General features: G+C 43.3%; 1 protein-coding gene across 1 annotated transcript in view; it reads left to right on the forward strand.

Moving 5' to 3' along the window:
* Positions 1-14,875, forward strand: part of ankrd24 (ankyrin repeat domain 24) — a 186,678-nt gene that overhangs the window by 80,288 nt on the left and 91,515 nt on the right. Inside the window, exons 5-7 of the mRNA XM_059990880.1 lie at positions 3,708-3,765; positions 5,426-5,496; positions 13,077-13,183. Of these exons, the coding sequence (XP_059846863.1) occupies positions 3,708-3,765; positions 5,426-5,496; positions 13,077-13,183 (236 nt within the window). The remainder of the gene's footprint in view (positions 1-3,707; positions 3,766-5,425; positions 5,497-13,076; positions 13,184-14,875) is intronic.

The following is a 14,875-nucleotide window of genomic DNA, read 5'->3' on the forward strand; positions in this document are numbered from 1 at the left end:
ACTAACTGAAAGAAAAGATAGTAAGAGATTTGAAAGTGGGGGGGGGGGGAATCCGAAATAATAGGAGAGAGGAGGGGGTGGGGTGAAGCTAAGAGCTGGAAAGGTGATTGGCAAAAGGGATCAAAGCTGGAGAAGGGAAAGGATCATGGGACAGAGGCCTAGGGAGAAAGAAAGGGGGAGGGGAGCACCAGAGGGAGATGGAGAACAGGCAAAGAGTGATGGGCAGGGAGAGAGAAAAAAAAGAAGAGGGGAAATAAATAAATCAGGGATGGGATAAGAAGGGGAGGAGGGGCATTAACGGAAGTTAGAGAAATCAATGTTCATGCCATCAGGTTGGAGGCTACCCAGACGGAATATAAGGTGTTGTTCCTCCAACCTGAGTGTGGCTTCATCTTGACAGTAGAGGAGGCCATGGATAGACATATCAGAATGGGAATGGGACATAGAATTAAAATGTGTGGCTACTGGGAGATTCTGCTTTCTCTGGTGGACAGAGCATAGGTTTTCAGTGAAACGGTCTCCCAGTCTGTGTTGGATCTCACCAATCTATAAAAGGCTGCACCAGGAGCACTGGATGCAGTATATCACACCAGCCAACTCACAGGTGAAGTGTCGCCTCACCTGTAACAACTGTCTAGGGCCCTGAATGGTGGTAAGGGAGGAAGTGTAAGTGCAGGTGTAGCACTTGTTCTGCTTACAAGGATAAGTGCTAGATGGGAGATCGGTGGGAAGGGATGGGGGGAGCGAATGAACAAGGGAGTCACATAGGGAGTGATCCCTGTAGAAAGCAGAAAGGGGTGGGGGGTGGGAAAGATGTGCTTGGTAATGGGATCCCATTGGAGATGGCGGAAGTTACGGAGAGTTACACGTTGAACCCGGAGGCTGGTGGGGTGGTAGGTGAGGACAAGGGGAACCCTATCCCGAGTGGGGTGGCAGGCGCATGGGGTGAGGGCAGATGTGCAGGAAATGGGAGAGATGCATTTGAGAGCAGAGTTGATGGTGGAGGAAGGGAAGCCCCTTTGTTTAAAAAAGGAAGACATCTCCTTCATCCTGGAATGAAAAGCCTCATCCTGAGAGCAGATGCAGCAGAGATGGAGGAATTGCGAGAAGGGGATGGCGTTTTTGCAAGAGGCAGGGTGGGAAGTGGAATAGTCCAGGTAGCTGTGAGAGTCAGTAGGCTTATAGTAGATATCAGTAGATAAGTTGACTCCAGAAATGGAGACAGAAAGATCAGGAAAGGGGAGGGAGGTGTCAGGAATGGGCCAGGTAAATTTGAGGGCAGGGTGAAAGTTGGAGGCAAAGTTAATGAAGTCAATGAGCTCAGCATGCGTGCAGGAGGCAGCGCCAATGCAGTTGTTGATGTAGCGAAGGAAAAGAGGGGGGCGGATACTCGTATAGGCTTGGAAAAAGGGCTGTTCCACAAAGCCAACAAAAAGGCAGGCACAGCTGGGACCCATGCGGGTGCCCATGGCTACACCTTTGGCTTGGAGGAAGTGGGAGGAACCAAAGGAGAAATTATCGAGAGTAAGGACTAATTCCGCTAGATGGAGGAGAGTGGTGGTATGGGGGAAATGGTTAGGTCTGGAATTCAAAAAGAAGTGGAGAGTTTTGAGACCTTCCTAGTGGGGGATGGAGGTATATAGGGACTGGATGTCCATGATGAAAATACCATTTACCTAACTGAGCAGATATAAAGAAGGGAAGGAGAAAAAAAACTTTACCTGGAGCTTTTTTTTCTCTGACTGTAGCCTCCCCTCATTGAAGCCTCAAAAAACTAAAGCCTCAAGATTACCACTCTGACTCTGTCCATTCTAACAATGGCCACTGCGATAATGACCATTGCCTTTGCTCCTGCCTTTCTTATTTTTCTCTTGCTAATCAATCACAGGCACAGATTGATCTCTGGTCAGAACTCAATTTCGCTGCCGTGATTTGCTACTGACTTTTTTCTACTCAGGCAGTGGACCTGAGTGAAATTCCCTTCTCTGAAATTTCTGATGCCCCAGATTGGTCACTGGTCAGAGCTTAATAATGCAAACATGAGGAAATGTGCAGATGTTGGAAATTAAAGCAACACACACAAATTGCTGGTGGAACACATCAGGCCAGGCAGCATCTATAGGAAGAAGTACAGTCGACAGTTCGGGCCGCAACGTCAATTGTACTTCTTCCTATAGATGCTGTCTGGCCTGCTGCGTTCCACCAGCATTTTGTGTGTGTTGTCAGAGCTTAATAAAATGTGTACGTAATACTGAACTTCAGTTCCCAGTGGGCAATGTGAGCTGTTCACCCGGAAATGGAAGCTACGATGGTGATGGTGAGTAGGACGGACATGCTCAGTGTTGAGCAACAGTTCAGTAATAAAATGTTCTCACATAGACCCATGCCAAGTTTGTCTATATTAAGAACAAACATAACACTCAATAAATGACATGAGCCTGGAAATCATTGCCTCAAAGGGCAATGGAGTCATTAACAGTCACTGCCTTAAAAATAAACAATGGGACACTTCAAGAGCCACAATCCATAGGTCAGTGGAGCAAGATCTGGAAAATCTGGTCAATCTTGTCTGTTTTTGGCTGGCATGGATTTCTGGACCAAACGACTCCTACTCTGATTCAGAATAATGAGCAATAACCTGCAAATTGGTGCCAGGCAATACATTTGCGATGTCAAGAAGAAGATATTCTCTGGAGGTAGTTCTGGCTTGGAAATAACTGGAAGTTTTAAAAACTGAGTTTTTGTTAGGTGACGTTATCAAGGCAGTTGGGATTGACAGATAAATGGATATGCCATTAATTAACAATAAGTGGGTAAGAAACTTTTGGGGCTGAATGTCTCTGTCCTTTCCTGATACAGAGTCTCGTCCCAAAATATCAACAATTCTTCCCTCACTCCCCACCACTGTAGATGCTGCTCAACCCACTGAGTTTCTCTGGCAGATAGTTTGCAGCTTAGATCAACCTCAGAGCCTATCATTGATTACCATAGAGTTGCATCGGTTTGAAGAGGGTAGGTCAGGATCAGACAACTCACATAGTTGAAGAGACTATGCTGACACTAAGCAGAATACCAACAGCAGGCAAATTGAAGGGTGGCTAGATCCGCATTATAGTTTGAGACATGAGGAGTATTAGGTGACATAGGTGTATTCGTATTCTTTATCTCTAAATGGAACACTAGACATGTCCATTACTTCAAGTTATTTAAGTTCAAACTTTACCATAGAAAATCTCAATTTTAAATTACTGCAAATTGCTGACTGTGTGGCAGCACTAATACATCTTTGAGTTAGAGGCTGTAAATTCAAAACCTACACTAGCAACACAAAATCTGGATTGACACTCCAGGGAACTGTCTAAAATGCTTTCTTTTGGATAAGCTGTTGTGCCAAATCTTCTTCTGTTCTATTGGATAATAATCATATAAGATTCCATGACACTATTTAGTAGAAAATTTAAGTGCATAATCCCTGGTAATTCAGCTGTCTTTCCTCTTTCTTGGTAATTTAGCTGATATTTGTTCAATCACCACCATTGCTTGATCAAATTCTCTAGTCTTTTTTACATTGTTGAATATGGGAACTTGCTGTATGTAAATTTGGAACTGTATTTTCTTCACAGCAACATTGAAATACTTTATTAGCTGAGGAAATGTTAGGTCAAAAAAGGCTCTTTTTAAACCCAAACCTATCTCTCTCTTGTTAGGAAAAATGCCCAGTGAATGCAATTGACAGTAAAGGCAGGATTGCACTACATCATGCAGGTCAGTGTTTTTCATGTTTGCTGTCTTATCCTCTGTCTGGTGTGAGGTGTTGACAGAGAACCTGTGAAGTGACAAACTTAATCATGATCATGAAGTCTCTGGATCATAGAACAATGACTATGCTTTAAGCTTAGGTACATTGTGACATTGCTATACATGAATTTACTATCATCTTAAATATTTTGTTTTTCAAATTCAAAATTCATCTAATTTACACTGCAGCCATCTTAAGGTGACTTTAATGTAGATCCCCTCTCTAGATATTTGCAAACCTTATGTAATAAATCTTCAGACTCAGCCTGGGATGATGAACAAGCAGACTACATTCATCTGCTCTTGATTATTCAGTTGCTCCAGTACCTTTCCGTTCATGTCGCAGGAATATATGATATTCCAGCAGCCTGCTGGAGCATGCCCTACGTTAAGCACTTTGTACTCTATTTTACACCCGTGACAATGGTCCTTTAGCAACATTGCTCTCCTCATCCCTGCTGCATGTTAACCAGATTTGGAACTGCAAGGATATTGGAATGTTCCTATTCTTAGATAGCTTGGTTCCAAGGTAACCTTAATGGTCAACCCTTCTAAACCCCTTGACTGTTCCTTGCTTACTGAATGATATAAAGAATAACCAGCACAACTGTCCAACTATCTCTGATATTGTAGTTAGTTGATGAGAATTTTACTGATTAGTCCACTAATAATAATATTAATTGTAGCCCCCTGGTACGCCTCAGGGTTGCTTTGCTCAGCTCACTTCCGTCTAGGGGGAGCAACCTTCGGCCCCAAACTGGATAATCAGCTTGTGTAGATGCTGTGTGATGTCCCCATCACATCAAATAACAGACAATACACCATATGCAATTAAATGATTACACTTTATAGAGATTACTAGAACTAAGTGATTAATAATGATACAGTATATATGAAGGAAAAGAAAATAAAGAAGAGGCGCCAAAACTTATCAAAGTCCAAACCACTTCGTCCACAACTGCTGGAGCTCAATTAATGAAGTCTTCTGGCCACCATCTGATCCCCTCAGACCTTCTCGACTCGCAGCTCAGGACCACCCGAAGTGATCAACCAAGCACCCCCGGCATGTCTGTCTTCATCTCCTCTCCTCGCTGAACCTCCTGGCCTCGGACCCCGGCTCGGGGTCCATTCCATCGCCCAGCTTACAGCATCGCGTCCTCTCTCTCACCTTCTCGCGCCGACTCCCCAAATGCCCGCCAACAGAAGAGAGAATAACATTAATCCCAATTGGTTAACAAATGAATACAATACCCATTATTAGTAAATTTTAACCCAAACAAACTGCGAGAGAAAGCACTTATCATAACAAAGAAGCATTCCTACTTTTAACAAAACAAAGAAGCCATTTTGATTAACATATGCGGTAACAAAGATAAAAGAAGAAACCCCCTTACGTAATAATAAGTTATTTATTGACCTCAAGTGGGAAATGCATTTGGTCTGGCCAAGACCACTGTGCTTCAAACTGTACCATTTTGGCCTTTGCAGGGGAGACAAGTGCTCAAATATGCCCTATCTTGTTGAGATGTCATAACACTGGCCTTCAATCCCTTCACTACTTTGGTTCATGTTCATGTAAAGTTTAACTCCTACATTTTCGAAATCCAGTTTCCTTCTTTTGTTTCAGCTCTCAGTGGAAGTTTTACATGTGTTCAGACACTTTGTGATTTCAAGGGTCCTATAAATGTCTATGATGATGTGAGTAATTTTCCTTAACTGCTCTTTGCATACTCATTGAAAGCCACAATGTGAAACTGTATATTGTGAATTTTAAAATGGCTCAGAAAAGAATTAAATGTGGACACTTTAACTTATGTGCAAGGAATAGTGTGGAGAGAAATTTAATGTGAACAATATAAGTGCTTGGCAAGGCTTACTTGTCTCTTGCACTGAACTGAGGCTGTGGCCTGAAACTAATGGGCCAGCTGCAGTGATGACTGGCTTCGTGGCTGTCAATTCACTTTTATGAACTTTAGTTCTAAATGTTATTTACTTACTTTTGACTGTTTGCATGATTTGTTCTTTTTTGTACACTGGGTGTTTGACGTCTTTTTTGATGGACTCTATTGGGTTTCTTTGTTTTGTGTCTGCCTCTAAGGCTAAGTAGAGTATACATACTTTTGAAACCCCTTTTTACTGGGCATCTCTGAAAATGCAGCTTGTTAGCCGTTTACTAACAACCACTGGACTCCATTGTGAAAAACCCACCTTTCTCTGACTTTGTAAGTCTCCCATTGAACAAAGACAAAGACCAACATTAATGTCCCTCCCAAAACCTCTCCTCCCTCCCCCCCAGTGTTCTCTAGAACCTTCTCCCAGTTCCACTATCCTAATTGGATGACACACATTCCTAAGCCTTTAACGGTAACCTAAACAGGTTGAAAGCAGAATGGACGGCTCTTACAGAACTGTTAAAATGAAATATCTACAGCATAGCAGTAAGAATGTGAACTAGGGCAGTACATTTTCCTCCCACCAAAATAGTCATGTCCTCCTGACTTTGAAATTTATCAACCCCTCATTAATAACACAGTTTTCAAAGGAATTTCGTGATGTCAGGAACTCTAATCCATTTGTAAATGTTAGTGACATATCTCACTAGAGGGATAGACACAATACTCTGCTCCCCCTGTGCGACATAGGCCAGCCTATCTGGTTGTTTCCTGACTCTTTGAGACCTCCTTATCCCATCTTCTACTTCTTCAGTCTTAGACACTCCTTGGGATCTTTCCTGTCTACATGGAAATGTCTCCCCCGTCCAATACTTGTGCCTTCCGGCAACTCAAGTTCCCCTCTCGCTTGACCAACCTTGGCTTCGTCCCAGCTACTTTGAGACCCAGTTTCTTTTCATTGTCAAGCTACAAACCTGCTTGTCCACTGCTAGTCCCCCACCCCCGTTACATCTGCATTAGTGTGGGGAGTTTTGGGAATCTCTTTGTCATTTATTGGGGAGTTTGCATAGAGATCATATACCAAACCTCTATTTCCTCATCCTCTGAGTTTGTAAAACATTCAGTGATTAAGTCCCTTCCAGTCCTCTCCACTGCTTGTCCTTCTGTTCTCCCCTGTCAGTGCAGAATCCTCTTACTGAGTGTAGGGTCCATATCAGGCTCTGGGTCAACACATACCTCTTGTCCCAGAGGTAGAAGGTGGTTCCAGTGGAAAATCTTGACAGGTCCATTCCCATCCTCTGAATCCACCCATAAAATTGGTATGTTTGGCATCTGACACTCCACTACATAAGGGGTAGCTGCCCAGTGATCATCCAACTAATGCTTCCCTGGTAGCCCCAAATTCTTTTTAAGAACTCTTTCCTCATGTCAAACACATACTTAAGACAGGTCTTCTGTGGCAAGTCTTCCCCAGTAGTCCCAAAATAGAGGTCTATAGGCAATCTTGCTTCATGCCCAAATATCAAATAGTATGCCGATTATCCAGTAGCTTCATTCTGTGTACAGTTGTAACAGTGAACCTAAAGCTCAATATGATGACTCTATTTGTTCTTCTTGCTGACTTCCAACATTTCCAAGCATGTCTCACAATACCTGGTTGAACCTCTCAGGCTGGGGATCACCCTGAGGGTGATAAGGCATAGTCCTCAACTTCTTGACTCCAAGCATACTCAGTACCTCATGTGTGAGCCTACTCTCAAAAACCTGTCCCCGATAGTTATGTATCCATCTGGAAGGCCATAATGAATGAAATACTTTTCCCTTATCACTTTGGCTCATTTGTGCTCATCATCTGGCCTAGGATAGACCTGCACTTTCTCAAAAGCAGCTTTGAACACTGAGTGAATGGACAAGGTTTTCAGAAAGCTCTCTCCAATTCTCTCCTTGCAAGCTCCCACTAGCCTCCACATAATAGAAGTATTTATTCCCTCAAGAATTGAAGCTTCACCTTTCTCGACCGGGTCCAGACAAACTAACACTAACTTATTAAGGACCTCAGCTACTCTCACATTTGCCTCTGAAAACTCCAGCTTTAACGACAAGTTCTTTGGGCACTGAGCTCGGAGAAAGCAATGCAACAGACTTTTAACACCATAAATCAGTGAGTTGTTTTATTATGTCACCCCTTTCGCTGTGAAATGGGGACACCTCTTTTTCCCTTATTAGAGAGAGAGTGAGCCTATGGTATGTCAAATTACTGGGTGAATGAGTAGTCTTTGGGGTACTGCAGGTCTGTCTTTATTGATGCTTTGCTGCACGTTTCAGTGTTTGGTGTAGGGTGTCGATGCTTTTTTGCTGCTGGGGGGGATTTACTGCTGCTTATGTGTGAGAGGGGGAGCTGGGGGGTCTTTGGGGTTCTAATGTTTAACTGTCATTCATTCTTTGGGGGCACAGTTTTTGTGGAAGTTTGTGAAGAGGAATTTCAGGATATATATTGTATACATTTCTCTGACATTGTGTACCTATTGAAACCTATTGAAGTAACTATCATATGGGTTGTCATCAGTACTAAGGCGCGAGAGTCTAGGCCACTGAGTGGCGTCAATGGTAAATACAGCAAATACCAGTTGTAGAAAAATGTGTACAGCAGAGTAACCTGAGAACCTGTGTCAAGTATGGCTCTAGCATAAATACCCTAGATCCATAGGGATACACTGCAGCTTGGCCCCACTAAGACTTCAAGAATATGGTTTTTAACTTAAATGTTTTCCTTGATACATTGATTGGAGTGTGTTCTTCCCCCCCCCCGCCCCCCCCCCCCCCCCGGAGATGCCAGCTGAGTCTCTCCGAAGTTTCTCAATTTCCCTTTCTGCTTATAACCACGGGCTCACTTTCCAAAGGTTTTCCCATCCTTCACACTCCTGCCTGAAGTGTCCCTCCACATCACAGCTGTAACAGACAATACTGGTTGCTCTGCTTTTCAAGGCACCCCATTCAAAAGCAGCCCTCTGTGTACGTCCCTTCAGTGGGTTTGGCTTCTGATTGACTTTGTCGTGCTTGGTGGTAGCACCAGCTGATGACAACCAAGATACCTCAGCTCTAAAATCTGCTACAAACCCCTGTAACACTCTATTTGTGGGACATCAGGGGTCACTTCAGCAAAAGAGGCTACTACCGAGGACTGTACCCAGCTGACGGAGGCCTCTCACTCCTCCATCATGTTTTGCTCCTCTCTTACTTCTCTGATCATCTCAACAAATGAAGGGGGGCACATCTTATGAGGCTCTTGGAGGCTGAAAGTGATCATGTCCTGTGACTGTGCGCCTTTTGCTGCTTGCTCAATCCTTAATTGATTCACCTCAGCTGGTTGGATGGCCCTTCTGTGCCGCAAGCAATGCGGCTGTCTAGCTGAAAAATGTAGGAAGGAAGTTTCTCCACTTCTTCTGAAACATGCTTCTAAATCCTGTCATAAGCTCCAACGGGCTTCCCATCATGCAAAAGCATTTTCTAGTGCTTGCATGTAGCCCACAGAACTAGGTAAAGGGATCTGTCTTCAAGGACCTCACCACCTCAGCAGCCGGACCTTTTAGATGCTCTACCAGTCACTGTCTTGTCTCATTATCAGAGAACTGCCACTCATCTAGCATCTGAGATGTCCAAGTCTCCTCTCCCTTAGGAGTGGGTTTCATTCCTGAGAACATTCTCAGCCTACAATAACTTTGACTCAATGCACTCAGCCATTTATCCAACCGGGACATAAGTGCTGATACCAACTCAGAATTTCCACCCCGCACCGGAGGACCTTCCACATAACATCACTCCTTCCCCTCGATCTGCAGAAATGGGAGCAACTTGTCTTTAAAGTCTCCGCCCTCAGCTATGGGAAACTTGGCTTCCAATTCCACACTGTCACCTTCTCTCCCCTCTTCTCGGAAAGTATGGATGGCCCATGGCCCCATCTCTCCCGGGACCCCAATGGTAACAGGCAGGTGAATTGTCATTACATCAGCGCTAGTCTGAACTAACACATTTTTCCCCACCGCTTGGTCAAACTGCTGCTCTATGATTGTAACTCCCCATAATGCTTTAACAGTACCGAAAACCCTAATCAACCTTGCTCAGAACACAAGCATTAATCTCTTTGATCATAATCACACCAACGCTTAATCCCTGAGGCGTCCATAATCACATATCTTAATCACTTTCCCAGACAATAGTTTAACTCAGGCTTAAACACAAAATCATTAAATCAATTCTTAGGACAATCACACAGTGTTCAATGAACTCATTCCTGGATGAGCCCCCACAATGAAACTCCATTTTATTGGGCATCTCTGGAAATGAGGCTCGAAACCCTTCGCTGCCAGTCACTGGACTCCACGGCGAGAAACCCACCTTTCTCCTGCTTTGTACACCTCCTCATCTCCTGCTGAACAAAGACGAAGGCCAACCTTAGCGTGTCTCACAAAACCTTTCCCGCCAGCATTCTCTAGAACCTTCTCCCAGTTGTGCCTTACTAATTTGATGACTCATGTTCCTAAGCATCCCTTATCTTTAATGGTAAACCAAACAGGTTGAAAGAAAAGCAGACTGCTCTTACAGAACTGCTAAAATGAAATACCTACAACATAGCTGTAAACATGAGAGCCTGGGCATTATATTTTGAGCTGTGAACAAGTACTCCAACCATAATCTGAAGAGCTGACCTGCACTTGGCAAAATTGTCCTGGCCAAAACCAGAGCCCTTTATCTAGATAGACTGTATAATGCATTATGAGGGCAATGGATAAACAGCTTTTATTTGGTCAGACGTATGCGAGGACCTGGCCAGCTTACAGTTTGGCTTTTCAAAGAATTGAGACTGATTGCTCTTCTCCGACAACTCCTTTTCCTATCACACCCTTTGGGAAATTTCAGACCTTTGAAAAAACTTGTAGTTACTGTTGCAATAGGAGTGCAAAATTATAGAACGTAGAACAGTGCAGCAGAGGAACAGACCCTTTAGTCCACAAGGTCTGCACCAACTATGATGCCAAGATAAACTCAACCAATCTGCCTGCACGTAGTGTATATCTCTCCATTCCCTACCTGTTCACGTGTCTTTATAAAGGTCTCTGAAACATTGCTATCATATCTGCTTCCGCCACATCCCCTGGGAGCTCATTGCAGCCACCTACTAATTTCTATGTAAACGAAACCTGCAATTTTCTTGAGAATTTCCCCCTATCGCCTTCAGCCTGTGCCCTCTAATATTTGACATTTCCACCCAGGGACTCTGTCTATTTTATCTATGTTTCTCATAAAATTACGTACTTATATCGGATAATTCCTCTGCTTCTGATGCTCCAGAGCAACCTAATTGTGTAAGTTTGTCTAACCTCTCTTTATATATAATATGCTCCAATCCATCCTGATGAATCATGTTTGCAGCCTCTCTAAAACTTCCGTCTCCTTCCTTTAGTGGGATGACAGGAACATAATACTTCAATAGTTGCCAAAATTTTATTACAGCGACAACATAACCTATCCATTTGTGTTGCTGCTTTCAGGGAGTTATAGGTTTACATGCCAAGATCAATGCTCCCAAATATCCTCTGATGTGTCATATAACTTCCTCTTATATTTGTGTAACCCTCTGGTAAGCCTCAGGCTCGCTCAGCTCACTTCTGTCTAGGAGAGAGCAGCCTTTGGCCCTGCCAAGCTGGGTAATCAGCTTGTGTAGATGCTGTGTGATGTCCCCACCACACCAAATAACAGACAGTACACCAAATGCAATTAAATGATTACACTTTATAGATTTTACTGGAACTATGTACTTAATAGAGGTACAAAATAAAAGGAAAAGTAAAAGGCGCCGACCTTATCAAAGTCCAACCACTTCGTGCACAACCTTTGGAGCTCAGTTAACAAAGTCTTGTCTTCTTGCCACCATTCGATCCGCTCCGACCTCCTTGACACACCGCCTGGGACCAACAACGGTGGTCGACCAGACGCTCCACACAAATCTGTCCTCATCTCCTCTCCTCGCCGAAAACCCTGGGCCTCAGACTCTGCTCAGGGCTGTTCCGTCGCCCAGCTTACAACATTGTGTCTTCTCCCTCTAACCTCCTCACGCCACCTCCCTTCCAAAGTCCGCCAACACTAGCTTACCGACCCACAAGGAAGAATAACATCTATACCAATTGGTTAACAAACAAATACAATTCTCGTTATCAGTAATTATAACCCAAACAAGCTTCAAGAGAAAGCACTCTCACCAGTTAGCATAACAAAGAAGCATTTTTACTTTTAACAAACAAAGAAGCCATTTTGATTAACACATGCAGTAACATAAAGAAAGAAACCCCTTTACACAAAGAAGAAACCCCCTCACAAAGAAACCCCCTTACATTTGATCTCCCAAAGTGACATAATTTACACTTATTCCATCTTCCATTTCTCGATCCAAATTTCCATCTGATCTTTACCATGCCATATTCTTTGAAAACCTTCTTTATTGTTGACTATTCTGCTACATTTTTAATCAGCTCATCTATCCTTTCACCCAGATTATTTGCATATATTCCAAACAAGAGAGTTCTTTGCAATAATCTCTGAAATACGGACTTGCATTGTAGCAGCTGGTCACAGTCTACTTTTCCCAGTTCCTGCCTCATATTGTTGTAATTACCTTTGCCTCAATTTAGCTCCTTCACTGAGCTGCAGTCTTATCCTCAACTTATACATTTATGATCATTGTTTCCAAAATCTTCTCGCACTAAAACTCCGTCAGATTGAGCTCTTTTCCATTTTTACTGCAAACAAATGTATGGGTGGTGAGAAATGCTTGTAACCTTTAGAATTCTTGCTCTTCATAGTTGTTTCATTGGAATTGAGTTGTAGAGTCATTCAGCATGAAAATAGGCCCTTTGGGCCACCAAGTCCTTGTTGAATCCTAAAGCACCCACTTACACCAACTCTATACTTTATGCAAACACATTCCCTTCAACTCCCCCTAGATTCTACACACATTAGGGGCAACTAACAGTGCCAATTAAATTATCATCCTGCTCATCTTCAGGATGTGGGAGGAAACTGGAGCACCTGCAGAAACCCATACATTCACAGAGAGTTGTGCCAACTCCACATAGATAACACCAGAGACCAGATTGAATCTGGGTAGTTGGAGTCATGATGCTGCAGCTCTACATCTGTACCAAGTCCCTGTTTGGAGTTAAAGTCGCCTATGGAGGATTTCAGCCAATGGAGTTTGGCTCGCCCAAGGGTGGTACCACTGTAATTTAGACCTATCACCTCCAAATTGGAGATCATTGGGAACAATGGCAGAATATTGTCTTGGTGGGGTTAGGTGAAATATATTCTCTCTCCTCTCTCTTACTGTTGCAGGATGGCTGTACTCCACTGATTCTTGCTGCACAGGTGAGCAACTATGAGATGTGCAGGTGCTTGATTGTGAGAGGTGGAGATGTCAACAGCAGGGACAAGCAGGGAAGGTAAGCTGTGTCTCTCTTCAGGGAAGATGTGCAACCGAAGGGCAACAGGGAGGGAAGCCAAGTGAAGTAAAATATTGCATTAAATTCAACCTGTAACACACTGCAACTACTATTGTTATTGCATTCAACACAACTGTCACTGCACTCAACAACAATATGCTTGCACTTATAATCACATTTTCAAATTATGGAATGTATTTGAGTACTTTACAGCCAAATAATTCAAACGTGAAACAATAATTTTGACTCACATAAGGAGCCATTAGGAAAAATGTCACCATAAGCTTGGCCACAGAAGTAGATAGGGATCATCGCAAATGAGAGGTTTAGGGAAGGACCAAAGCAGCTGAGGCCATCACTACCAATATTGGAGTGAAAGAAGTGGTGGATCCATTCAAGTTAGAGCTGCAAAAATGAAGGTTTTGCAGAGTTGGCATGGTGAGGAGGGAGTGAAGCCATGGTGCGTTTGAAATAGTGAGGAGGAAAGCAAGGCACTTGCAGATACATAGCAACTAATTTGTGTTCAATGAGATCCTATCAGGAGCAACTGAATTAATTATTCATAATAATCATTCAAGGAATAGTAGAATTTATATCTCAATGCATTTCAGTTCTACAGAATCTCAGCTGAACTTCAGACAAAATCTTAAATTCAAAACAACACTGTTTCCACAATTACCAACCTCCATCAATACTTCCATGAAACAATTAGACATAGGAGCAGAATTAGGTCATTTGATCCATTGGGTCTGCTCTGCTGCTCTACCACGACTGCTTTTTTATCCTTCTTAACTGCATTCTTCTGCCTTCTCCCCATAACCTTTGATGCCCTTGCTAATCAAGAACCTATCAACCTCCACTTTAAATATAAAGAATGACTTGGCCTCCCCAGCTGTTCATAGCAATGAATTCCATATATTCACCATCCTCTGGCTAAAGAAATTCCTCTTCATCTCTGTTCTAAATTGATATCTCTCTATTCTGAGGCTGTGCCCTCTGGTTCTAACTCCCCCATTTTAGGAAGTATCTTCTGCATGTCCACTCTATGTAGGCCTTTCAACATACGTTAGATTTCAATGAGACCTCCCTTAATTCTCCTAAACTCCAGTTACTACTGGACCAGAGCCATTAAACGCTCCTCATTCCCAGGATTATTCTCATGAACCTTCTCTGGACCCTTTCCAATGCCAGAACATTCTTCCTTAGATAAGGGATCAAAGGCCTTCTGAAAATCCAAGTAAACACCATCCACTGACTATCCCTTTGTCTTCCTGACTATTAATTACTCAAAGAATTTCAACAAGTTTGCGATTTCCCCTTTAGCTGACTTTGGCATATTTTAATCAGGTGCCTCCAAGTACCCCGAAACTACATCCAGAACAAGTGGTATCTGTGGTGGCCATCCATCTCAGTTCAACTTCCCATTCCCACTCTGACATTTCAGTCCATGGCCTCCTCTACTGCCACAATGAGGCCACACTGAGGTTGGAAGAGCAACACCTTATATTCCACCTGTGTAGACTCCAACCTGACGACTTGCACTGATTTCTCGAACTTCCGGTAATTGCACCGTAACCCCCTTCGCCATTCCCCATTCTCATTTCTCTGTCTTACCTTATCTCCTTTCCTGCCCATTACCTCCCTCTGATGCTCCTCCCCCTTCCCTTTCTTCCATGATCTTCTACCCTTTCT

Source organism: Hypanus sabinus, chromosome 16, assembly GCF_030144855.1.
Source record: "Hypanus sabinus isolate sHypSab1 chromosome 16, sHypSab1.hap1, whole genome shotgun sequence".
Taxonomy (NCBI): Eukaryota; Metazoa; Chordata; class Chondrichthyes; order Myliobatiformes; family Dasyatidae; genus Hypanus; species Hypanus sabinus.